The 26,615-nt window shown below is 43.8% G+C and overlaps 1 protein-coding gene across 2 annotated transcripts; it reads right to left on the bottom strand.

Moving 5' to 3' along the window:
* Positions 1 to 1,045: 1,045 nt before the first annotated feature.
* Positions 1,046 to 26,615, bottom strand: STAMBP (STAM binding protein). Of its 2 annotated transcripts, none has more exons than XM_029937611.1 (10): positions 26,541 to 26,615; positions 24,473 to 24,690; positions 14,509 to 14,584; positions 14,125 to 14,220; positions 12,710 to 13,076; positions 10,317 to 10,441; positions 9,291 to 9,428; positions 3,986 to 4,098; positions 3,325 to 3,424; positions 1,046 to 1,708 (listed from the first exon to the last, which is right to left on the bottom strand). In XM_029937611.1, the coding sequence occupies exons 2-10, from the start codon at positions 24,673 to 24,675 to the stop codon at positions 1,652 to 1,654; spliced, it is 1,275 nt and encodes a 424-aa protein (XP_029793471.1). In that variant the 5' UTR covers positions 24,676 to 24,690; positions 26,541 to 26,615; the 3' UTR covers positions 1,046 to 1,651. The 2 variants fall into 2 exon arrangements, with proteins under 2 accessions (XP_029793471.1, XP_029793470.1); XM_029937610.1 differs by lacking the exon at positions 26,541 to 26,615 and adding an exon at positions 26,467 to 26,527.

The raw sequence follows: 26,615 nt of genomic DNA, 5'->3' as shown, positions 1-26,615 counted from the left end.
TGTGCTGTGCAGAACAGACTGAAGTCAAGAAATACGAAAAGAGAGAGAGAAAGAGGCCTGGTAAAAACCGATTATTACACTAGTCCAGGTAAGTCCTGAGCGTGGAAAGAAATGGATGAATTTCGTAGAAACTACCAAACTGGGGCAATTGCAGGACTGTTCGGCAAGGTGGAGCGGCCCAGGCCGCCTGTGGGGCCACGGGAGGGGAAGGAAGGCAGTGATAGGACAGGCACTCTTCCTCCTTCCCAGACTCACCTGGTCCCACGTTCCCACCTACACTGGAACTACAGAAGAGAGAATTTCTGATACCTTGGGAGTCAAGAACCAAAGAGAAGAATATAGAGACTTGGTTCTAGAGACTTGATTCTTCCAGGGGAAAAGTTCAAGGACACTAACCTAAGTGATAAAGAACTTAATATATTCAGGACACAAAACTTCAAAATGAAGCAAAACTTCATACATGTGCAGACTCTTTCCTATAGAATTTTGATATAAAAAGAAATATTTTTCTCTTATGCAAGGCATTTACCCTCCTGCCCTCACCCGAGGGGTCACACACAATGCCATTATTTCTACGCCAGCTTACAACACGAGGCTCAGCTCATAGAAAGGAAAATACAGAATCCACTGCAGCTTCAAACACCTTCCTAGGTGTTGCATGAGTCAGAAAAGAATAGACAACACAATAAAATCGGTAGCGTGGGGTGGCAAGGGAATGTAATCATTCATTTGGAGTGTAACCTGGCACTCCAAATAAAGGCTCTATTCTCTTTAGCTGAAAGCTTTTAGGGCATTCGGAGGAAGTGAATGGGATGACCCACTTGAGACAACACCGAAGGAACAGAGAACTTCACGGCCCTGGAAGGCGGCGACAGGCAGACAAAAACCACTCAACAGTTACCCGTGCACCGGGACACACCTTCAGTGGCAGTACAGCTCAAATTCCATTTCCCCCTCACCTTTCCCCAAACAACCAGACCTTTCAGTTAGCCTGTTTAGACAACGCCTGATCAAACAGATCACTCTGGAGCACACACACACAAAATAAGTTAATGGTTATTTTATTGTACAAGAAAAAAATATCCTGAAATATTTGTTAAGTAACAATACTTCCTGACAAAAATCATTCTTCAGGGTTTTCAAGCCTGGTCAGACAAAGTGAGCTCTCCCTCATCCTTGTGATAAGTTTCATTCATATTGTCATAAACCACAGGAAAACCCAAGGATTTTCTAAATGGCTTCCAAATTTCTGCATAGATGCCCTTAATAATCCCAAAGGTAAACAATAAACAAATCGGCGAAGAAATCAGAAGGCTAGCTCAGAAGAAAAAAATGTTAACAACTGGTGAATCTAGAACAAAGGGTATGTAAGTGTTCACTACACCATTCTATCAACTTAATTTTTTAATTACAGACAGACTGAAAAGTTGCCTTAGCAGGATCATGCTATTCTCTATTCTCCACACTTGCCTAAGAAATACAGCCAATTATTTCATTTCAAACCAGAAACAGAAAATCAGTTCTCCCCCAAGTGATACTCACTTTCAATTCTGTCTAAAAAAGCTTCCAGAGCTTTCTGGAAAGTTTAACGTAAGGGGTACAGTACACTGATATGGTTTTATAGTTCTTGGGAGGTGTTCAAGTCAAATTCTCATCGCAGGTCTGTGACGGTCAGGGCTCTGTCCACAACGGTCACGTGGCTGCAGCTCTACAACAGGGAAAAGGAAAGAAAGGGAAGTCCTGAAAAATTCTAAGAAGTCATTTGTTTAAAACTGCTTATTTAACACGCTTATTCTGACTAGTGGTTCCCAGTCTGGAAGCCAAGCTGTTACTTAAATGGCAGTTGTGGTAAGGGGTCTGGGAATCAGTGACTCTCTAATTCCCATTTATATATCGCCTGAATCAATGTGGGCCTGTTTATCTTCATTTAACTTTTCAAATGGATGTATATCCTAGGACATTCACAAAATACCCATTTATTTGAAAGGATGGCTGAACTCATTAGTTTTTTTGGGGGGGAGGGGTTACTATGTTGACCAGCTATCACAGTGTACCCACGGTCACATGGGGAACACTTACTTTTGGCATGCAAAGAGGCCTTTATAACAGAAAGCCTGGGCACTTTTCTTGCAGCCTCTGTTTCACCATCCTGGTACCTAGAAACTTAGTACATTATAAGACAGACTGACCTATTTTTCAACAGATCTGTCACAAAGTGCTTTCTCATGCTCATCTGAAAACTGTCATTCCACGAGGTCTTAGTTTCAGTTCTGGGAGTCCTACAGAATGCACTCAGGACCTTTCTATACAATAATTCTTCTAAAACTTAAAGCAGGTTTTCAGAGCATCCCTGAGGTTTCACTTCTAAACATCCCCAGTTTGGGACACCTGGGTGGCCCAGTTGGTAAAATGCCCAGCTTTGGCTCAGGTCATGATCTCGAGCCCCATGTTGGGCTCTGTGCTAAGAGTTCAGAGCCTGGAGCCTGCTTTGGATTGTGTGTGTGTGTGTGTGTGTGTGTGTGTGTGTGTGTGTGTGTGTGTGTCTCTGCCCCTCCCCTGCTCTCTCTCTCAAAAATAAATAAACATTAAAAAAATAACTAAACATCCCCAGTTCCTTTTATGTGACAAAGTTCTGAGTCCCTTTTCCATACTGGTCACTTTTTAATGAACCCCAAAGAAGTAACACCACTCCATGGCCAGCACGGAGTGAAGCAGCCTATCATATTAGGTTTGAGGGGCAAATTGAAACATACTGTGCTAACTAACAGCAACTGAAATTTTTTTATTCACAGAATACAACTTAGGGAAAAAAGCTTCCTAAAAAGGTTATAAAAACCCCTATTATTTAAGCCAAACTGCAAAATCAAATATACTTTACCTATCTTAAATGGCTTTTGTCCTTTTTATTCAAACCTCTTATTGAAATACAGGCTTAGCAACTGGTGTTGATGAAGTGGAAAAACCCTAACATATAACAAGCCAGCTATGCACCAGGTACTTTCTGCATATTACTTTATTTAATCCTCTCAATAACCCTATCAGGTAGGTATTATCATAATTGTCAGCCCCCTTTACAGATAAGCAGGCTGAGGCCCAGGAAGATGAAGTCTGATCATGGTCAGACAGTCCTTAAAGGCAGAGCTACGCCTCAAACCCACTACTATCCCACACTGCTTCCCATGGATGTCCTTTTTAGGAAGAATCGCAAAGATAAGTGACGAAGCTGATCTTCTATGTGGGTCAGAAAGGACAATGCACCTCATCAGCTCTGACCGTCCTGCTTGCTTCAAGCACAGCCCTGATTTCTTCTACTCAGATACATACGCAGAAGAGAGGTGGATCCTTGCTGTGTGGATGAAACCCTTTCTGGCGACAGGAGGAAATCTCCTCTAGTCCATGGTCAGTTAGTTTAAAGAATCCAGTTCTGCAATAAGAAAAGCAGGTCCAAATCAAGCAAAGGTGTCTGCTCGGTCACACACACACACACACACACACACACACACACACACACACACAACTTATTTTGAGACAGTTTCAAAACTATGCTGGCGCACAGGTCTCTTCTCTGGTGAATGAATCAGAGTCAGGGAATGACTCATCACTGCCACCACACTAGTTTTTCTGGGAGAATTCATAGTAAATAACAGGCTTTAGAATGAAAAAAAGTTAAGAGAGATAATCTGTTTGGTTTTAAATTCTCTACTCTGACATCATTTTGAAATTCCCATTGCCTCAAGTCAAACACTTCAAATTTCTCATGTCCTCTTCTTAGAAAAGCATCAAAACTGTTGCCTTGATATCTTTTTAAACAAGCATAGTAGGAATATCAGGATATGGTGCCTAAAAGGAAACCTTTTCGAAGAGCCAGTTAATACCACAATCTATATACTTTACAAAAAACAAGGTCTTCTGAATAGAGAACTTTTCCTTGGACGCTTCTCCCCACTGTCTCCTTGCAATGCTGGAACCGCATCTATGTACTTACTCCTGGAACTTGGGGGAGCAAACAATGGCTATTGACTCTGGCAACATCATCTGGTAGGAACAATGCGTGTGTAGGTCAACACTGGAGAGGAAGGCGGTCTGTGTGGGATGAGTCTGAGAAGAGAAAAACACGTCTGAGACCCCTCTGAGTGAAACAGCCAAGCCTGACCCAAGAAGGAAACAGAGCCAAATGGTTCTCAATAGCTGGACACAATCCCCTTCAAAAGTACAAAGTCACAATGCCCTTCACAAGTACAAAGTCATGAGGGGGTACGCCTGAAGTTCATTACTTTTGAGCAGTGTAAACAAGCATAGCTTGACACAAGTATGAGAGGAAACTCATAATTTCTAATTGACCATCAAGACTTATTTGGCCCCTCACAAGTTCTCTCAGGGCAATGGAGAGTCATCCATTCTGGGGTAAATAGTATACGCTGCCCAATATTTCAACATGGTAGAAGTCAAGGACTTAACAAACCATGACTGGATGAAGGATTCTTCTTTCAGACAGAGGTGTTAAGAGGTTAAGCATGGGCGTGGATCTCTACAGACAAAAACGACAGAAGCTATCCTATGACCATCCACGGATACCAGAAGCAGGGGGCAATCATAGTTACGTCACACAAAGGACCCCATCTTGTTTGGGAAAAGGACCAAGATACTGAAATTTGAGGGTAATCAGTTAAAGCACCATTGAAATGTGCATTCAGCGTCTCTTGTTTGTTTTCAATCATTTAATGTTTTATTGAGCACATTCTTTGTAGACAAATGGATAACAGCATTATGCCTCATGTTCATCTTAGAAGGGTGTGACTATAGAGAACAAGAATGGAAAAAGACGACCCAGCAGGACTCAAAAAGACCACCCACCTTCACTGACAGAAAGCACAGAAAAGAAATGTGTACTCGATCAGCATTTTTATTAAAAAAATTTTTTTAATGTTTTAAATTTATTTTTGAGAGACAGAGAGAGACAGCACAAGCAGGGGAGGGTCAGAGAGAGAGGGAGATATAGAACTCGAAGCAGGCTCCAGGCTCTGAGCTAGCTGTCAGCACAGAGCCCGATGCAGGGCTTAAACCCACGAACCGTGAGATCATGACCTGAGCCGAAGCTGTACGCTTAACTGACTGAGCCACCCAGGCGCCCCTGGATCAGCATTTTTAAACCTGCTGTGTACAACACGAGGTTCTTGAGGAGCCTGTCAAAAGCACAGGCTCCCATGCCCCACCCCCTAGAAACAGCCATCCCGAAATTAAAAAAAGAAAAGCCATGCAACAATTCTTATGTGCAGGGGCATCTGAGAAGCACTGCTCCACAGAACGCTGTGGCCAGCTCACTGTGGAAGAGGCCTGCAAGCCAAGAACGCGTTAGCTGAGTGCTGACGCGCCTCCACGCACAGGCCCTCACGGTGCAGCTAGAACTTTGGTGACCAAATGGGAAAAACAGTTTCCACCTAATAATATGATCCTATAGACTGCGAGGGACAAATGGCCTGTGCCAACACCTTTCATCCCACAGTTAGAACAAAGAATTTCAACTGGGAACAAACGAAGCCAAGGAACAAGCTGATCCAGGCCTCTGATCTGAAGTAGAAAGACAATATAGTGACACATAGGGGCTCAATAAATAATTGTTAAACTAACTCAAAAAACCTTGTCTTGAGCCTCTATTCCCCTCTATTGTGCTTTCTCTTTCTCCTTCCCTTAACAATTGGATTTCTTGAAAAAACAGTTGTGTCCATCATGCTGGAGACAGAGGAAGGCATTTTTATGAAGAGAAAACAATGAACCAAGGGAGCAGAAATGAACACGGACAGCGGATGCGGCGGCAGCCTCGGTGCCCGCATGGGAGCAGAGCAGCCACAGGACAGCGATCCGAGCTGAGGCGGGGCTGCAGCCAGCCGACGGGCTCTCTCCAACACTGGACTGGAGGCTCACACGGTAGCTGGTGATCAATCCATGACCATCTAAACTTTTTGACCTGGGAACCTGGTTTTACAGCTGGCAAGTATGAGGAAGAACTGATCTTCTGCATAATGCTCCTGCCAATTTTAAGATCTGAGCAAACCTTAGAGTTTGCTTTTTTGTTTTTAATCTCCAGTTAGGAATGGCACAGAAATTATCATAGGGGAAAAGAGCTGAAATACTATCAACTTCGGCTCTAAATTTGTTCCTAGCTGGACACTCACTGATTTAGAAATCCTTTAATTCATTTGTGGCTGCAGTCTAAACCTTAATTATTCCAAACTTTCCCCGCTCTCCTCCAGTTCCTAAAACCACGCCCTCCCTCCTGCCAGGCGGTGGATCTAGACTGCAATGCTGTTGAATCAAATGAATTCTGTCAACCCCTCCAAACAGACCTCCAAAATCTCTCGGCATCTTTCTCTCTTCCTTCAATTCTGTCTCAGAGCGATGAGTGTTTTCTCCCCCATGTGAAGATGAGCTCCCTTTTTGCACTTTTGATTTAATACTTTCCTACCTCCACATTACCTAGTTTCGGTCCCTTTACATCTCTCCTGACTCCACTATGCTCCACTGAGCTCCACTGGCTCACTGGGCACACACACATATTCCGACAACTACACACAAGAATGTAGGTGAACCTTAAAAATGCTGAGCAAAAGAGGTGGCATATGACTGTTGGGTTTTGGCTCAGGTCATGAGCTCACAGTTTCGTGAGCTCAAGTCCCGCATCCGGCTCCATGCTGATGGTGCAGAGCTTGCATAGGATTCTCTTTCTCTCTCTCTCTGCCCCTCTCCCGCTTATATTGTCTCTGTCTCTCTCAAAGATAAATAAACTTAAAAAATATATAGAGCAAAAGAAGCCAGACATAGAAGAATGCATATCATATAATTCTATTTCTGTAACGTTCAAAACTAGGCAAAACTAAACTGTTGAGTTCACGGATATACATTTAGGTAATGAGAGTGTAAAGAAAGCAAAGGATTTCTGGAAAAGTCAGGAGAGAGACTGCCCGTATCAGAGGGGAAGTGGACAGGGCAGGAGCATACGGGTGCCTCTTACAATGTTTTCTCTTGACCTGCGTCATACACATACATAGAGGTTTGTTTCATGATTCACTGAAATGCCCATTTACCCTTATGTACTTTCTTATATTTCAAATACAAAGGTTTCAAAAAACAAAATCAAAACAAAACTCATGTTCGAGCCTTTCAGGCTAAACCATAAGTGAAGCAAATATTCTCTCAACCTGGCTACTCCTTAAGTCACCATCCCATTTTCTTCCTTTTCCTGTGAGCTAAATAAACTCTTCAAAAAATTAGTGTGTAGGGGTGCCTGGCTGACTCAGTTGGCAGAGCATGTGACTCTTGGTCTCAGAGTTGTGGGTTTGAGCCCCATGTTGGGTGTTAGAGATTGCATAAAAATAAAATCTTAGGGAAAAAAACAGTGCATATCTCACTATCACCACACTCCTTAAACCCTCGAGGGCTCCTCCTCCTCCCGCTCCGTGCCTTCACCCTGCCCTTGCCCTGCTCTCACGCCTCTTTGCTTCACTACCAACTATTCCCTGCACTCCCTGGCCGGTCTGCCCCCAGACTTGCCCTCCATTATCCTCCAGTGCCAAGGTTTCGCAGATGAGCTCTATGCAGAGGTCTCTCAGATCTCTTTCCCACCTTGACCCTACCCCCCAGTGCCAGCCACATTGCCGATTGCCTGATAACTACGTCCCCCGACAAAATGTCTCACATGCACTGTAAATTCCACATGCTCAGAACTGAACAATCAGCCCTACTTCCCAAGTAAGTTATCCTCCTGGAGCCCCTGTTTCTGCTTATGGGATGATCATTGCCACCCCGGTGAGTCAGGCCTGCTCTCTAAGTCATCACTGGCTTTTACTCATCTTACTCTTACTCATTCCCCACATCCTGTGAAATTCTACATTCATCTCCTTCCCAAATGCAAGGCTGTCAGCCTCGCTCTCATCATTAGATCTTATCAGCACACTAACCTCCTCAGTGGTCTCCCTGCCTCCACCTACTCTAAAACTGCCTTCATGTTAGATAGTCTAAAGAATGGGTTTGATCAAATCATCCATTGCTCTACTCAAAAAACTTTAAAAGTTCTCTACTTACTAAACTATTCTGCCTATTTACCCAAGATCCTCCCCCTAAGAACATTGCTCCAATGGATCACATTAAAACTTCTTTATCTACTACGGTTCCTGATATAAACCCCAAACTGGACCTCTCAACGTCTCAGGAGCACAGTCGGCATATTCCAGCGCTGCTCCCTGCATCTGGAATTCTCCCGTCGCCTATCTTGTCAAAGTCTTAGTAGATCCCGCCAGGTGCGGTCCTCCCGTCCTCTGCATCCGACTGTGCTCTTTGTACTTCTCAAGGCGCTTGGCACGTCCTGCCTCCCAGGAAGAGTTCTTACTTGTCTCTCTGTCTGATATCCTTTATGAGACTAAAGTCATACCTTTCTCCAATCTGTATCCCTAGCAGATAAGAAACAAGTTTCCTATCTCCCATACACTATAATAGAAGACACACAGCAGAAGGCAAATATTCATGTCACGGAATGAACAAAGGGCAGGCATGGGGGACTGCCTCCCAGGTCAGTAGTCCCCACAGTCTAACATACAAGTACGTGTAATCTCCCCAAATCCAGAAATGAACTGACTTGTTCGTATGTAAGCCCATCACACAACACAAAAAGCAGCTTGGTCTGTGAAGTGACAGGCTGAAAAGGAACAGGAAGGAAAATGCAGAAACACTCTTTAGGGACAGAATTACCTTTTACCTAAACATCCCTAGAAGGCTGCATATGGTAAGTAGCCACTTGAAAATCCACTATATTAAGGACCCTCTTGGTTTACATAAAGATGGGTGCTGCTTTAACAAAGACCAAATGCAAGCATTTGAATTAACTAACTTCCTTCCTAATATTTTCAGGATATTTTTAGGAACCTCATTTGTATGAAGTAGGCAGAGCCTCTACAGTCAACATCCACATACACTCTAGGCAAGCATCTTACCACCATTCACACTCACCTGGAACCTGAGACTTTAGGGGAATAAGTTCATTCTCATTAAAACATTTTTTTAAAATGAAGAAAATGAAAAAGCCCTAAGTAGTTTCCAGAAATCAGTACTGGAGTGGAAGCAGTCAAGTATGCTGGGAGAGTCAAGTGTGCATCCAAAGGAGGGAAAAATAATCATCTAAACAATCTCGATAAAGTTCACTTTGCTCAGAGCTGGATACAATCTGGATACAGTTCACTTTGCTCAGAGTGTTTATAACACGGTGAGAGACGAGACGACTAACCCTCGGAATTGCTTACATGAATCCAGCCCAGCGTGATGAGACCCTGCTGATCCTGTATGAGGAAAAGCTCTTCTTCGTTCTCGGTGTTGCAATAATCAGACCCGGCACTTTGCTTGGGGATGAGAACATGCGTAATGGTGAATTCATTCCTCATCTGTCAAAGGAGAAAACAGCCCATCACTGCTCCCTGGCACCGGTGCAACCCCATGTGGTCACAGCAGTGGCAAGTTAAACATCTATACAAGCGAAGTCCCTTTCCGCCCCAGCAAGAGTCCCTGTGCTCCCTGAGTCCCTCACCTGGGCGGGTCCCAACCTTAGCTGCGCGTGTGCACTGCGGAGGGCACTCTGCAAAGCCACAGGTTCCCACGGCCCTGTGGGAGTTTCCAGCCGCAGCCACATGTATCTACTTGTGATTCCCAAGAAGCTCCAGGGTAGTTTCTCTTCTTTTGCTCATGTCTAAGGTAGTTTCCCTCTTACTGTTTCTCTTAGTCCTTTTCATCCCCAAAGGTCCCGTTTAAATCTACTTCCTTCACTCATTTATTCATTCAGTAGTTAGTAATGGGTTTTTCAAGTGCCTCTATTCAACAGTCTTTCCTTCCTCCTAATTCCTAGTGCTCCACTGCATATATGAGTCAGTGTGCTATTTCACTTTGGCAATGTATCTCCCACCGCTCCAAAATGCTTGGGTACGTTTTGTGGGCACATGCTGGGCACATGGCCTTACGTATTTTATATTCCCAGACCTACCATAGGGCAGGTACTCAAAAATGGACATATATGTAACGCTGACTCTTCCTCTCGAGTTTAGACTTAGCTATTTCTTACTACTAGCATTAGAATAATCAATTCGATTCAAGGGGCTGAGAAAATCAATGAAATGCAAGGTCACCAAATCCAAAGTAACACTGCCTTATGCTATCCACGATTCCTTCTGCAGAGGGATTGTTGCAAAGAGTAACTGACCCTGGGTATCTTCTCTGACAGTCACGGGACGCCAAGGGGAAAGAAACAGTCTCAGCTCAGGAAAATGTGTGTTGTTTACCAGTTTTCCACAGAGAATCCCACATGTCTCCACTCCCCGGGCAGTGTTGGCACTGGCTAACTGGAGGAACTGTGGGCAGAGCCTCCCGGGCACCACGACATGGCGCAGTCCGTCGATTGTAGGAGCTGTAATGGAGAAAGGAGTAATGTCTAAGACCACAGGGAGAGGCATCCCAAGCAGATCCCGGAGTCGGCAGAGCTGGGAGAGCAATGCCAGATCACTAGGGCTCCTCAAACTCTGGGCATTGAGTGGGGACCTCATCCTAATGGCAGAAGGAAGAGGGTGTGGCCAGAGTCACTGCAAGTACATTACTTCAAGAAAACATGCTTTAATCATTCGAGTTAAGACAAGGGTAAACTACTACTTAAAACAAGTTCTTGGGGCGCTTAGGTGGCTAAGTCGGTTGAGCATCCGATACTTGATCTCAGCTCAGGTCTTGATCTCAGGGTGATGAGCTCTATCCCCACATTGGGCTCCACGTTGGGTGTGGAGCCTACTTAAAACAAAAACAAGGGACAGAAAAACAAACAAACAAACAAACAAACAAACAAGTTCCTGAGCTACCCTGGAATTCTCTGTCACAGTCTAACACAAGGGATAAAAAATAACCTCATTTAACTGAGTTCTAATTTTTAAGTCTTTTATCTCAGATAAGAATACTGGAGAGTACAACTTATAGAGGAATACACCAGATATATCCCAAGTAACAGAAAGTACTTTGGGTAACTAATTCTGAATTTATTCATTTAGAAGAATGTTAAAGTGCCAAAACAAAAAGAGGCATGAATGCACAGAGCAGCTGGTTCAGAATGCCAAGGATGGGCCTAGTCAGTCCCTGGACACCAGGGAGAAGCGCTGGGAGAGAGCCCACAAGCTCAAATTAGGGACTGTTTGTCATACTTTTCATTAAAAAAAAAAAAGTGCAAAAGGATGTTCTGTTTCTGCACACTCAACAGCAAGCTCTGAATTGCTGGAGAGGTAACAGGCCAGGGACCACACAGTCACATGATAGTCTGATGACAGAATCTGAGGATTCTGAATTAAGGCTTGGCACAGTCCCTTCTTTTCAATTTCATAATCACTTCCTGAGTGCATTCCAGTGTGCACACTGTGCTTAACCCCAGGGAACACAAGTATGAATAAGACTCAAGCCCTAACCAGTGAAAAGTTAAAATCTAGTTATTGACAAATGACTACACTATTGGGTAAATGATCTCAACTGCATTACAGATAATAAGAGCCCTGAGAGTTTCAAGAACAGAATCAATTTGATTGAAGGGAAGGAGACCTGGCAAAACTATAAGAAGAGCAGGGTTCAGGGCAAATGTTAAGAAACCTCTTTGGACAAGCTAGTCCAGGGGCTGCCCTGGGAACATGAAAATCCAATCTGATTGGAGCACAGAATGAGAAGGAAGAGGCAGTGGTGGGATATAAGCCTGCCAAGTACCTGCGGAGAAACCTAAAGGCCAGGCTTCAGGGTCTGGCACCCCTTGCCCACTCTTCCATTGTCCTTAGGAGTGGATCTTCTGCAAAGATGACTCCCTCATGTGATACTTGAAATTTCTTCCCCAGAAGATCTATTCTAATAATCAAGGTATATTCATCATTTTGCTACAATTGTTATTTTCTCAGGCGATCATTGGTGAGAGGAGGAAAGATTGCCAATAGTTGTTATGACTAGACTGAATTATCACTGACTACCTATAGTATTTACCTTGCCTAAGCTCCATAAGGATTGGGAACACTTTCAGGGCAAACACAATTCAGGAACCCCTTTCCATTAAAAAAAATTTTTATGTTTTTATTTATTTTTGAGAGAGAGAGAGAAAGAGAGAGCGTGAGCAGGGAAGGGTCAGAGAGAAAAGGAGTCAGAGGATTTGAAGACAGGCTCCAGGCTCTTAGCTAGCTGTCAGCATAGAGTCTGACACGGGGCTCGAACCCATGAACTGTGAGATCATGACCTAAGCCGAAGTCAGACGCTTAACTGACTAAGCCACCCAGGCGCCCCCCGTTCTCATTTTTTAAATGTCAATTGTTGAATTGTAAACTGGCACTATTAAATTTCCCCTCCAGAGTACCAACAGTGGTCTCTGGTTCACTAAATCTTTCGAGTCTCTGTATAATCCTTAAAAGTTGAGGGTCTGACTTTCAGGGACATTATGAGCTCTTCAGAAAATCGACCTGGTGCCAGGTAAGTTATACGGCTTAAGCAAAGGCCACTTTCATACTACGGCCAGTGTGACAGGACATAGTATGGCAATAGTGAACAAAGGGGCTTCTATGACCAGAGCCTAATGAGTGGGATCACGGACGTAATCTTAGGTGGACCCCCCAGAATGACACTCTGTTTGGCTGCCCCTGAGACGGGCGAGGACACGAGCAAGCGGACTCACTACTTTCTGAGTTGCTCAGCGCTCCAGGTTTCAAGGACCGGTCCACCACGGGTGGCTTGGCAGGCCTTCCCGCCGTATTACAGTCCGCAGGCTGCATGGATGTGGCAGGTACGGCGGGGAACACATCCAGGGAGGGCTTCTCCAAGTCAGGCACCAGGGGGCCCCCGAGGCCAGGGTCCACCTTCCCAAATTCCTGCACAATCTTCAGCCGCTCCTTTTCCAGTTCCTGGTTCCGGATCATCTCCTCGAAGGCATGGAACTGCTCCTGCTCCAGCTGCTGCTGCTTCTGCTGAGCCACCCGCTGCCGCTCCTTCTCCAGCTCCTGCTGGATGGCCACATTCCGGGCAAGCTCTTCCGCCTCCCTCTTCTACGAAGAAAGGAGTTAGGCTTAACATGTGACCTCACACCTCAGGAGAACAAGGTTTGCAGCAGGGATTTCCTACAGCATACTCCTGCTTGGGCCCAATTTCCCAATACAGAATCTGTGCTTCCCTTGGCAGCTGGTGTCTGCCCAGAGTGGTCACCGCTTGTGTCCACCAGGCCACCGCAGTCCTACTCTTCAAGGGCAGTGAAGGTCCCAACCCCCTCAGTACTCTTCCCCAAAGGCTCTTACCAAGAGATCTTCTCCTTAACTGAAATCTTGAAGCAACCTCATAATCTGTATCAGACAGTTTTATTCTCTAACTCTGCAGTATATATTTTCTGTATCCCAAGTAAAGGGGTCTTTACTGAGTTTTAACCCAAAAGGAAGCCTCCAAAATTTACCTGGTGGTCAGTTCAGTATGAAGTGAGATTTTAAACTAATAAGAAACATCCAGTAACAATCTCCTTCATTAAGGTTTTCACCCATTCAGTCAGTACCTTAGAAATACATGCCTCATAGCTGTTTACCTCTCTGCTGATTTTCAACATCAGAGTCCAGAAGGGCTCAGCAGAGCGCTGCACAATACTGTGGAATTGCCGGCCGTGCGGATTTCACGTCTGACACGGACCACAGGCAGTGCCTTGGGAGTTTTTCCACATGCTCTAACTCTTCCTAACAAGAATCATTTGAAAATAGCTTGAAAACCCCCCAGTCAATTATTATAAAGTTATAACCAAATGTGAGTCAACACCCCAAAACTTGCTGATCTAAAAATATTTTAGTGAAATTTTTTACTGTTCTTAGGTTCTCACTCTACTATAGCACATAAGCAACAGACTTTCTGTCCCTCAAGTCACCCTCTAGGACAAGCAGGCTAAATCTGTTAGCATCTTCACCCTAAACACTTGTGTTCTACCCTTTTGAGTTTCTGGCCTTTGCTGAAAAAAATAAACTCTGACACTAAAGTCACAGGATCTGTGAAAATGTCATATCACAATCATAGGGCACAACCTAAGGAAGCAAAATAATTTCATTTTTGTTATATACTTACCTTTTCTTCATTGTATTCTGTATATTCTTTGGTATATCGTTTTAATAGCTCTGCCTTCAGCTCTTCTGCTTTGGGAAATGCAATCTCCTTTAACTTCTGAGACACAAAAAATCAAAAACTGAGAATTAGATAATTCCCGGCTAATGAAGTAGAGAAGTAAAAAGACTTTTAAGTCAACTTGGCAATGGCCACAATGTTTGCAAAAACAATGTAAAATATCCCCTACTGTCCCATACCTGCTACTTCATAACTGATCTGATGAAATGGTCTTATTTCCCGTTGCCGGATTGGATGCTCAGATGAGGACACCACTACTTTTACCTTGAAGTTAGTCTGTGCTGCTGTGAAGCTTTTAGATGAGCAACAGTGAGAGTGAAGACCCACCTTTACTGTGTCTTTCTTTTCAGGAATGACGGCCAATTTGTAATCCCGATGCTTTGGTAGTTTCTCAATAAAGAGCCTAAAGGAATGGTTAAGGAGGATTATCATGCAAAGAAAATGTCCAACAGACTCTGAAGCAAGGCGACTCCTTTGTCCTGCACCCACTGCAAGAGGGGTTTCCAGACATGCAGGGGAAGGGTATCACACACCCAGTGACCATGTTCCCCACCCACCTCTAACCCTATGTTTCCCTCCTCACCCTAATTAGGTGTGCAGGAAGCACTAAACTCCCACAACTAAAAAGATGAGGGGAGAAAAGCAAACCTACCTTGTGCCCAAAAATATACCTCCAAAGAGATTCTTTTCTTATTACAGTGACAGGCTTCCAACGGAAAGGCCCTCTGTCACAAATCCTTCTTCAAATAACAGTTTGGCAGCCAAGGGCAGGAAACCCGTGTTCTATGACCAGCCCTGTGACCTTAACCTTGGCTTCTTTTTCTTTGGGATTCATCCTTCTTCAAAGCAGACTATTAGACAGTACATGCGTTATATGTATAAAATAAGTGTGTGTTAACATTGTAATTTGCATTATGGTCCTGATAAAAAGTTCTTAGAGAAACATAAGGGCTAGATTTTCTCTTTCTGTTTTGTTCCTGGCTGTAAAGCTCAGTGGGAAAAATAAACTGAATCAATTCACAGATCTCTAACTTATGATGCATGTGGGGACAGTGAAAACCAAAAGAAGTATTTGTTTGTCACAACTTGTCACAACCCAAAGTAGCAGACTAAGAATTCCAATGCCGGCAGACTAGTTCCAGAGTCTGCTGGTCCAACCACTTATCATACTGCCTCCACATGGCTCCTGGAATGTCCAGAACTGTTGGGGGTGGGGGTGGGAGAGCGAGACTGAACAAAGAGGTCTTTTAATAGAATTAAGTTGTAATAAATACAAGCTAAGACCCAAAACAAATCAAGTGAAGGGAGCTTGCCCACAGTTCTAAAATACCGTACTACAGTTGGGATTGACTCTTTTCTACTTTCTGCCCATGGGTAGGAATAAATGGAAAAGAAAGCCTCAGTACGGGGAAAGAAGATGATCCCCACCACAGCAAGCTCTTTTTGTTTTTTAAATTTTAATGTGTTTATTTATTTTTGAGACGGGGGGGCGGGGATGTAGGCACAGAGAGAGAGAGGGAAATGCAGAATCTGAAGCAGGCTCTAGAGCCTGATGCAGGGCTCAAACTCATGTGAAATCATGACCCAAGCCAAAGTTGGACACTTAACCAACTGAGCCACCCAGGTGCCCCAAAGCAAACTCTTTTTAGACGAGTCCTCCTCCCTTGGTTCTATATTGGGCACATGAAATTTTCATTTCAATCCAGTTTGACAAGGCCCTTCAGGCAAGGATGAATTCTAAAATCAAAATCATTCTAAAACTCTTCCCTTTGGGTTTAAGCTGTTTCCTTGAAGTCTATATTTAAAATAAATACAGATTCGTTTATTTACCCATAGAGTCTTGAAAGAGATGTTAAGATAAGACTAGTTCTGGTGTTCAAGAGACCTATAATTCAGTGAGTCTCTCTTGGCCCTAAGAGACCAAGGTACCTGTTCATAACTTTAGCAGGCTGCACGTCTTTGTATGGAAGCCTGAGTCAGCCAATAAAGTACCATGTCATATAAACACCACACTTTATATTCACTTGTGCTATCAATCTGAGTCAGACCATGAAGACCCCGAGGCCAGAGATTCCTGGGTCTTCTGCTTTTTTACATGTCCCTCTAAAGCTGGGACAGCACCTGGATGAAGAGGCACTCAACAAATATCTGAGGAATAAAATGGTCTTAAAACCTCCAGATGAGCGGAGTAAAAAAACCCAAAGTATAAAAAAGCGCATATAGTTTGCTACCTTATAAGTATGAAAGGGGGGAAATTCTGTACGTGTACGTACACATGCATTTACTTCCAAGTACAAAGTCAGGAAACTAAGGGAAGTCGAGGGTAGGGGAAAGAGAGTAGGTGGCACAAGAGTGCGAGCAAAACCTCTCACCATATACCTTTTTCTACCATTTTGATGTTGAACCATGCAATGGAATCTAGTTTATAAGTAAAGACGAGGGACGCCTGGGTGGCTCAACTGGTTAGGCGTCCGACTTCAGCCCAGGTCATGATGGCTTAGTTTGTGAGTTTGAGCCCCACATCAGGCTCTGTGCTGACAGCTCAGAGCCTGAAGCCTGCTTCAGATTCTGAGTCTCCCTTTCTGCACCTCCCCTGCTCACACTGTCTCTCTCTTCCTCTTTCAAAAATAAACAAACATTAAAAAAAAAGTTTATCAACATTTTTTACAAGTAAAGATGAAACTTCTAGACCTGTACGTGAATACCTTTCTCGCCTTTCCACAACTGTAGTCAATTTTCTGAATGGGGAACATATGGGCAGAAGGGTCTCTTGAAAACAGAACTGGAAACGTTGCCCGTTGTCTGTACAGGAGGCAACAGTGCTCAGTGGTTAGGAGGCAGGCTCCGGAGCACCTGCCTGGGCTCAAATCCCGGCTTGGCCATCACAAGCTGCAGGAAATCCAGCACGTTACTCAGTCTCACTACCCTCATGGAGACAAACTAGTACTACCTGATGGGTTGCTGTGACACTAAGAGGTTTAAAAAAAAAAAAAGTGCTAAGCATAGTGCCTACCGCATAGCCAATCTTCTATGATTGCTCTGTATGTTATATGATTTTTACTAATAAATACACAAAAAGTATGAGCAAGAAGAACAGATGAAGATGTTAACACTGGGGCTAGAATCGTCCTAGGTGTAGAATACCTGTGGCCCAGAGGTATACTGTTTTCTGGGTTAGATCTGGTTGCAGCCTAGAGAGGAAAATATACCTCAAAGCAAAGATGTGTTGGCAAAAACACAAGCAAAGCACACCATTAGGATGATGGGGATAAAGAGATTCGCAGGAAAGGAAACATAAAAGGTAAGTATATGGAATAGTATTCAATTTTACTTAAAAGAAATTCAAATTAAGATGAGGTACCATTTCCATCTATCAGATTGGCAAAGGCTTAAAGGTTGATTATGACCAGTGTACACAAGGGCGTTGGGAAATGGGTGTTCTTATACAATCTTAGAGGGCTGTAACTTGATGATATACTGCATATCACAGGACTGTAATCTTCTTGGGGGTAAGGAGGGGAGACAACTCTTCAAATTCCAAAATTTGTATATCCTTTAAACTCACAATTTCACTTCTAGGAATTTATCCTACACAACAGTACAAAGGTATATGTATAAGACTATTCAATATAGCATTGGTCATAAAGTAGAGAGAACAGAAAACTTAAATGTCCATCAATAGGGGAATATTTAACAAATTATGTGGCACCCAAATGTGAAAAACAACATAATCATTCCCTCATTCATTTGAGAGATATTTACTGAGCATCTATTATGGGGTCTGGCATTATTGTAAAGGCTGGGGATCTGGCAGTGAACAACAGTCATAAATCCCTCCCATTGGAGGTGTGCATTACAGCGAGGGGGAACAGACAATGAAACAAAACAATATAGAGATAATCAGTGCTTGGAGAAAGTCATTAATAAGGGAAGGGGAATAAGAAGTGACAGGGGAGGGAGTAAGATTTTAGGCATGGCAGCTAAGGAAGGCATCGCCAAGAAGACAGCATTTAATTAAGGACTGGAAGAGAGGAAGCCATGAGGAGATCAGGGACAAGACTGTTCCAGGCAGAAGAAATGGCCCTGAGGTGAATGAGACGAATCAGTATGTCCTAGTATGGAGAGATAATGACTGTTAAGAAAGCAAGTTGTAGAACAGAATATTCTGTATGGTCTCATTCATGCTTTACGAAAAAAAGGATAAACATGTGAGCCTATGTGCTTGCACAGACATATACATTTTCCTGGACACATCAGAAAGGACAGAGGACACCTCTGGTGGACGTGACTCTTCCTACTGCTTTAGCATGTCCCTCGCTGGATGGTTTAAGAAAAAAAACTAGTTTAAAAAGCCAAGCAGAAAGTCTATAATGTGCGTGGCTGAAAGACGCTCCTCTAGTTGCTTCCTATCTTAGAAGTTACTGAACAAAGTGAGCTGGATCACAGATGAAAACTATCTTCGGTCTATAAGCCCCAATCCCAGTGGAAACCATTGTCAGTGCAGGTGACAGGCCGTTTTCAGAAAGCATGTCTGTGTGATAGGAGGCTCACACAGCAGAAAAGTGCCTAAGTCCTCTGTAACTCCCTTCTATGTAGCCTAGTCAATGACCATAAAAAGCTGTGAAAGAATTCACTGCCTGGATTATTGTCTGTGCTCATCATGAAAATATGTACTGATTTAATATGCTGAAGATCCTGCTGTACTGGGGTCTGCAATAGGCAAAGCATGCCTACTCTGAGGGGGAAATGTGCTTCAGATCATTGAGATGCCTGAACTGCCCCGGGGAAAAGAACAAACATGCCTTTTAAAATCCGGAGTTGAAGTACCCACAGAAGGTCTAGAACAATGACTTGCGATCGTGGGGGAGGCAGAGGAGTGGTGAGGTAGAGGCCTGCTCCCTTCCCTCCTCTCTCCTCAGTAGTAATGACTGCCAGAGTGAGCCACTGTTACTGACAAGAATATACCAAGTAAAATGGCAGTGGAAAAACAGACTCAGAATATTAAGCCAGAACTTTGTTGCAACTCCTACGGCTTGTCATTTCACAGAGTCAGAATTAGGGTCTTGAAGATACCAGCAAGAAAAATGAAGGTACCTACATGTATCGCTTCAGGTCAAGCCAATCCAACAAAGTCCCAAATTTAACTCCAAATCTAGTAAATTAAGTCAGTGAGCTGGTACATGCCACCACCTTCTCACTGAGCTCTCCTTCAGGCCCTACCTCACCATAGTAAATGGTCTGATAAGTGGGCACCATCTGCAGGGATGGACTCCCCATATCAACCTCACCGTTAAGATGGACATTCATGCCACTCAATGTAACCCCAAGTCACCGAACAAAATCAATTTAAGTATCTGTGTACTCTTCATCCTACCCCCTCTTGCCTATTCAAGAGTCTACTGCTAGAGTTAACTCTCTCTCTTTTTGTGCTGTACCATCAGCCTTTCCTTTTCCACAGGTTCCTTTCCATCAGCAAAAAATACCCTCTAGAATCTTCCATCTTAAAATACACACCACACATTCACATATTCCTTGCCCCCCTTCAATTATTTCCTAATTTTTCCACTTCACTTCCTATCCAAACCCCGCCAAACAGTTATCTATGCTTGGGCTTGGCAAAGTTCAGCGAGCAGGTCAAATCTGGTTTGCCATCTGTGTCTGTAAACGAAGTTTCGTTGGAACACAGCCACACCCATTCATGCATGTATTATCTAATGGTTGTTTTCACACTACAAGACAGAGGTTGTGACAAAGATCAAATGGCGTACAAAGCCAGAAATGTTTACTATCTGGTCCTTTATTAAAGTATTTGCCCACCTATGGACTGTACTCACAGTCTCTACTTTCTCATTGTCCACTGACCTTTCAGCCCACTCCAATCTAATGTCTTCTTAGTCTTTCTGGTGAAACTGTTTACCAAGATCACCAATGACATCCTGACACCAAACCCCAAACCTCACCCCCCTCATCTGACCCATTCTGACGCAGCCTGGCCACTCTCCTGAAACATGCCATCCTCTCCTGGATTTCCTCCTGCCTCTCAAACCCCCCTCTGGTGGTTCACCCTCCCTCCCCAACCAACCTCAGCTCTCTTCCATTCTAAAGTCTTTTTTTATTATTAAATTTTTTTTTGTTAATGTTTTTATATTTGAGAGAGAGAAAGAGAGAGAGAGAACATGAGCAGGGAGGGGCAAAGAGAGAGGGAGACATAGAATCCAAAGCAGGATCCAGGCTCTGAGCTGTCAGCACAGAGCCCGATGTGGGGCTCGAACTCACGAGCTGTGAGATCATGACCTAAGCTGAAGTCAGATACTCAACCGACTGAGCCACCCAGGTGCCCTTATTCTACAGTCTTATTATCAAACTTTCTTGATCTCTGAATGTGTCAGAAATCCTTCTGGCATCTGATGAAACCCATGGATCCCTCAGAATAATTTTTTAAAGATATAATACAAAATATAAAGGATTACAAAAGAAGCAAATCTACTGAAAAACAGTTTTCAAAGTATAAAAGTTGTAACACATACTTCATTAATATATTATTAATACATTAAAAAAGGATCTATATGTGGCTTTAATGACAGTACTATAATTCAGAAGTAGTGGCAAGTGTAAATGCTATTTCAAGATATCAGCATCATAATGTGATATAAAAATAGCAATTTCTATTGGTGACAAGTATTATTAATATTACTGTGCAAAATTGAAGGAAATGCTAAAATTCAGTTAGAGCTTAGTAGAAACAAGAAAAGTTTTTCCCAACTGAATTCATGGAGTCCAAATTCTATCAGTCAATCCCTGTGGGGTTCCTGGACCCCAGATTAAGGCGTATATGCCAGATCTCAGCGGTTCTCACACTTCAGAGTTGTCTACACGCAGGGGACTCCTGGGTTCGTATCTCCAACCTAGACCTCTCCTCAGTTCAGACTGGTACATCCAACTTCCTGCTGAATATCTCACAGGCATCTTAAACTTAACAGCTTAACATGTCAAAAAAGCCAGACCTGAATTCCTGGATATCCTTCCTACTTGACCCCTTTTCTACACCATCCGCCCCATCTCAGTGAATGGGCCAGCACATCCTCGGTTACTCATGGCAGAAACCTGAGATCAACCTCGATACCATCATCCCTCCCAAACTGTCAGTAAGTCCCATGGACTCTACCTCCAGAACACAAACCCACCTGCTTCTTTCCATGCTGCCCACACTCCACCAAGCTGTCTGCTTCCCTCTTGAATAGCCATAAGTTTCCTAACTAATCTTCCTGCCTTCTCTTAACACACCCTTCACCATTTACGACATGGCAGCCAAAATTTATATTTTCATAATATAAGTAAAAACAGGTCATAACCCCACTTAAACTTCGCAATGGCTTTCTAATGCTATCAAGATAAAATGCAAACTCCTTACTATGGCAGGCATGATTCTGTCCCACCTGCTCTCCAGCCGCACCTTCTTCTCCCCGCTCACCTGCTACCCTCCAAACACGATCTTTCAATCCTCAGAACACCTAAGGTAATTCCTACCCAAGAGCTTCTGAATGCAGTCCCACCTGTTTTAAACCCTCTGGTCTATGCTCCTGGAATGACCAACTCTATGGCATTCTTCAACTTGCTGTTTAAATCTTTCCTTCCAGACAGACCTTACTCTATTTGACACCCTTGGTTATTCTCTGTCACAGCACTCCTTGTTGCTTTCATAGTATTTGCCTTACTTTGTGACTAGAAGTTTATTTGCTTATCTGTTTATGGTCTTCTCCTATAACTAGAAAGGTACACCAATAAAGGCAGGGCCGGTGTCCTTCCTGTGTGTCCAAGACCTAGAGCAGTATCAAGCAGGTAGCAATGCAATATATATTTGTTGAATGAATATGGTCCTTGCCCTCAGGGGCAACAGAATCCAGAAGGTCCTTCGGAAAATACTTGGTAGAGTGATTCTGTGATTCTACTTAACTTTCTCAATTATTGAAGACTTGTGCCCTAGGGCCTCATTCTGGAAGAACTCTCTACAAGATTGCTGGAAATATACAAGAATATCATTTCCACTAGCAGCAAAAGAGAGGGACAGTGGTCAAAGAACCTTCTCAGGAAAACAAATTTTGGGCCCATTTTGCCAAGGAACAAAAAACTCATGATAGCAAACAGAGGCAAAAATGTAATTATAACGCTATATATGAAATTTTATCGCACTGAGGTCACATACAGGGCATGATGGCCTGGATGGACTGCACAATCTCTGAGGAGACAGGCACTACTTCTAAACTTAAAAAATAGACCACAGCAGTCCCTTTTCTACTAAAGGGACTCGAAAATCACAGCGTGAATCCTAGGAAGTCTGCTTCTGTGCTACTTTTCCTTAGAGTATTGGTTCTCAACCATGGCAATTTTGCCCCTTGGAGACGATCAGGTAATGTCTGGAGACATTTTTATTGTCACAAGTGAGCGAGGGGGGAGGGGTGCTACTGGCATCTAGTGGATAGAGACCAAGGATGCTATTAAACACTCTACAATGCACAGGGCAGTACCCACAACGAGGAACTATTCTTCCCCAGATGTCATTAATACCAGATTGACAAACCCTGCCACGAAGGAGTGTGTGATCAAAACAAATGTGATACAACTGAATTGCATCGATCATCTCTGGGAGGACATATAAGAAACTAATAGGGGGCGCCTGGGTGGCTCAGTCGGTTAGCCTCCGACTTCGGCTCAGGTCAGATCTCACGTCTGTGGGTTCAAGCCCCACGTCAGGCTCTGTGCTGACAGCTAGCTCAGAGCCTGGAGCCTGCTTCCGGTTCTGTGTCCCTTCTCTCTCTGCCCCTCCTCCTCTCATGCTCTGTCTCTCTCTGTATCAAAAATAAATTAAAAAAAAAAAAAAGAAACTAATAGGAGTGACTCTCTCTCTGAGGCGGGGCACTGAGAGTTTGGGAAAAAGAAAAGTGATAGGGAGGCTGTTTTTAAATATATATATCCTTCTCTGTCTTCTGAATTCTGCACCACATGTACATGTTACCTTTTCAAAAAAACCTAAAAATAACCAAAAATGGTCAATGTGGCTCAAAACTATGGTCTCAACATTAGCTTCAACTCATGAAACATTACCAAAAAGAAAACAAACAAAAACAGGGCCTATGTTGTAGACTGAATCATGAATTAAGAGTTAGGAAATTTGGGGCCCCTGGTGGCTCAGTCAGTTGGGCATCCAACTTCGGCTCAGGTCACGATCTCACGGTTTGTGAGTCTGGGCCCCACGTTGGGCTCTGTGTTGACAGTTCAGAGCCTGGAGCCTGCTTCAGATTCTGCAACTCCCTCGCTCTCTGCCCCTCCATGCCCTGCTTGCACTCTGTCTTTCTCTCTCTCTCTCAGAAATAAATAAACATTAAAACAAATTTCTTTAAAGAGTTAGGAAATCTGAGATTTGTCACTCTAAAGTGCGGAACAAAGCAGATCACTAAGCGCAGAGCATGTTTCCCCACATGTAGAGTGGAAAGACAATGTGTCCTATTCAGTGCACACTCAGCTTTGAAAATCAAATGAAATAATGCAAGTGAAATACCCTAGGAACTATGAAGAGCCATACACACACATTCTAATTATTGTTTTTTTAAAGGCCCTGATAATATGAAAGAACAAGACCAGAGATTATAAATGAGAATTATTCCCTTCCTATATTACACATCATTTCATCATCACTGGGGCTTTAGAAGTTGTTCCTTGTTAACTGTACTGACATCTACTTATGTTGCCTACCCCAAGAAGCTAAGTAACTCAAGGGAAAAATCTTATGAGTCACATGAACTGTAGGCGATCAATACTTATTTGATGATTTGCATGACTATAATAAAGGTTGAGAAGAAAAATGTTTTTCCTGAATCACTCAATTTGTGACAAAAGAAGTCGAGATGAGGAATTATGGCTCTGCTACACCTCACCAATAACGCTATGATTAGCTGCCTCAACAGAGGACAGGAAAAACACTCATCAATACAAAACATTTGTAGTGTAACCATCATCTCCCCTGCCTAACAGCTGGGCCACGTAGGCATGGGCCAGAAAAGCTAGGTCTCTTACTCATGAAATCACTGAGTCATGAAAATAACACTTTCAGTACTCATGACTCTGAATGTCAAAGACAGTCAGTATGTAGGAGCTGCCTGCAAAAATGATTAATGCTAATGATGTTGTAAAGTTCTCTAGTTTTAGCAATTCTGGGCAGAATAAATGAGCACATGAACAGAATGAGTGAGGCATCAGTCACCGAAAAAGAAAAAGGAACCTGGAGGTGTCTTACGTGATATACTTGTTATAGAGGATGAAGGCATGTTCAATGTTGCCTTCCTCAGAGTAAATGGATGCCATTCGGATAATCTCGACTCCAGAGCGGAAGTACCGTCGGGGTGGAATGTCTTCATTTATCTCCACTGCGCTACCAATCTGGGAGAGGGCCCTCACCCGGTCTTCGGGCGGAAGGCTCACGTCTCCATGGTCAGACATCAGGACCAAGAAGTTCTGAGACAGAAAAAACAGGTGGCATCAGCACCATGGTCCCCATCGCACGCAGTAATTGGTTATCCCACAAACTTCTACCTTATGAAAAAATTAAGAGAAAAATATCATACGCTGTGGCTTGTATGAAAGAAAGTCTCCTCCCCACAGGAAGGTTGAGACCCTCAAGGAAGCCCACATCACAGTGACAGAAGTACTGGCAGACTCAAAAGCCTACAGTCCCTGTGCCATAATTAGGTTGTACAGGGAGTAAACGTAATGGGCATTCAGTTCTACTCTTCATGTTACTCATTCTATCATTAGGTGGCCCTGCCATAAAAGGAGGGATGGTATCTTATATTTTTTGTGTTATTTCTCCTACCAGCTACCCATTTCCATCTACTCCAGTACTTGACACAGTATACTCAATGAACTTTCCTGATGATTTTTAACGGATATCAAGTTTGATCATTTTTATTTAACGAGAGTCACTGACATTTTTCAGTGGTGTACTTTTTCACATCTGAACACAAGGTGAGGGGAACTGGTCTGGGAACGAAGGCTCACAATCCTAGTTCTGCTCAGTAAGCCACTATTCCAGTCAAGTCACAACATCATTCATCACGTCAGGGTAAGGAATTTAGATTTTAAACCAATTAACTCAAATCCATCTTCAAAGACTAAGCATTCTTCAAACAAAAGGGCACCAAGGTAACTTCAAATGAAAAAAAAAAAAAATCAAACAAACAAAAACCCTAAGAGTTTTCCCTTCCTGTGCTTCAAACTGCAGTAATTCTACAATCTTTCTAGATACTGCTGCTGCTAGAATCCAATTCCAACTTCCAGTCACTCGACATCATTTTGTTGCTGTTAGAATCAGATTCCAACTTCCAATCACTCGACATCATTTTCAAAAAAAAAAAAAAATCTGGATATTTGTTACACACTGAATTACAGCACACCCTAGCCAGAATGCTCCGGTATATACAAACTGTATATACTAGAATTCAAGACACTAAGTCAACTGGCCCCATTTTGTCTTCAATCTTCAACCTACTCCTTCCCAACAGAGATCTTTTTCCTTTAGTCAGGATTCTGATCTGCCCAGAAATCCGCACATTTGTTTTGTCTAGCCACTGCTTTCTCCCTCCCTCTCTAGGTCACATTTCCCCAAGCTTCCTATCTAAACACCTTCACCAGTAGTCCATAAACTGTGCTGACGACCAGGGATGCAGAGGCATTCCATCTCCCCAAAGCCGTTTTAGAGGCTCAGAAAGCCGCTAACAAACCTAAAACTGGGTTGCCTAATTAGTAAACTCAGTCCAGAGCCCATTAGAGCTAACTGAAGCAGAGGATGCTTGTTGCGCCTCAGTAGCTCTGAGGAGAGGCTTTTTAGGAGAATGGAACCACCTCTCGAGGCCACCAACGGGTGGCCGGTCCTACAGGGCTGAGCAACCCTCCAAAGAGGAGATGCGGCATCCGCCAACAAGAGGGAAGGTGGCATTAAGGGCTGAGGAGGAAAGACGAGGAGGAGGTCAAGGGAAGTAGCAGGAATGCGCGGAGGGGATGTATTCAGTGGAGAGGGACCTCCTGACACCTGCTTGAGGCCCCCTTCTTGAAGGCCTTCCAACCCAAGCTGTCAACCCACGACAAAATTATCCAAGGTTTTCGAGTCTTTCGAACGCGGCAGGTGGGGGTGCACTGGGCCTGGCTGGGACAGAAGCCATCAGTGGCCTCGCGCGCGGCGGACCGGGCAGGGGGCGCGGGGGGTGGGGAGAAGGCTGCAGGCCCCACACTCACGGCGGCCGCTTCCCTTCTGAGTCCGACCGAGCTCAACGGCCCAACCCCACCCCATTCCCGGGACCCTTCCCCACCTGTCCCCGCAGACGACACTCGGAGCTTCCGGAAACGTCACATCCGGCACCCGCCCCTCCCACTCCCGGCGATCT

Source organism: Suricata suricatta, chromosome 4 (genome assembly GCF_006229205.1).
Source record: "Suricata suricatta isolate VVHF042 chromosome 4, meerkat_22Aug2017_6uvM2_HiC, whole genome shotgun sequence".
NCBI classification, from domain to species: Eukaryota; Metazoa; Chordata; class Mammalia; order Carnivora; family Herpestidae; genus Suricata; species Suricata suricatta.
This window is presented reverse-complemented; position numbering and strand designations above follow the sequence as displayed.

Excerpts from the sequence above, each read along its gene's own strand:
- STAMBP (XM_029937611.1), bottom strand. The coding sequence starts at position 24,675 with ATGTCTGACCATGGAGACGTGAGCCTTCCGCCCGAAGACCGGGTGAGG. Across the intron at positions 14,221-14,508 it reads AAAAGAAAGACACAGTAAAG|AAGTTAAAGGAGATTGCATT; the intron begins GTGGGTCTTCAC and ends TTTGTGTCTCAG. Across the intron at positions 1,709-3,324 it reads AGGATCCACCTCTCTTCTGC|AGCTGCAGCCACGTGACCGT; the intron begins GTATGTATCTGA and ends TCCCTGTTGTAG.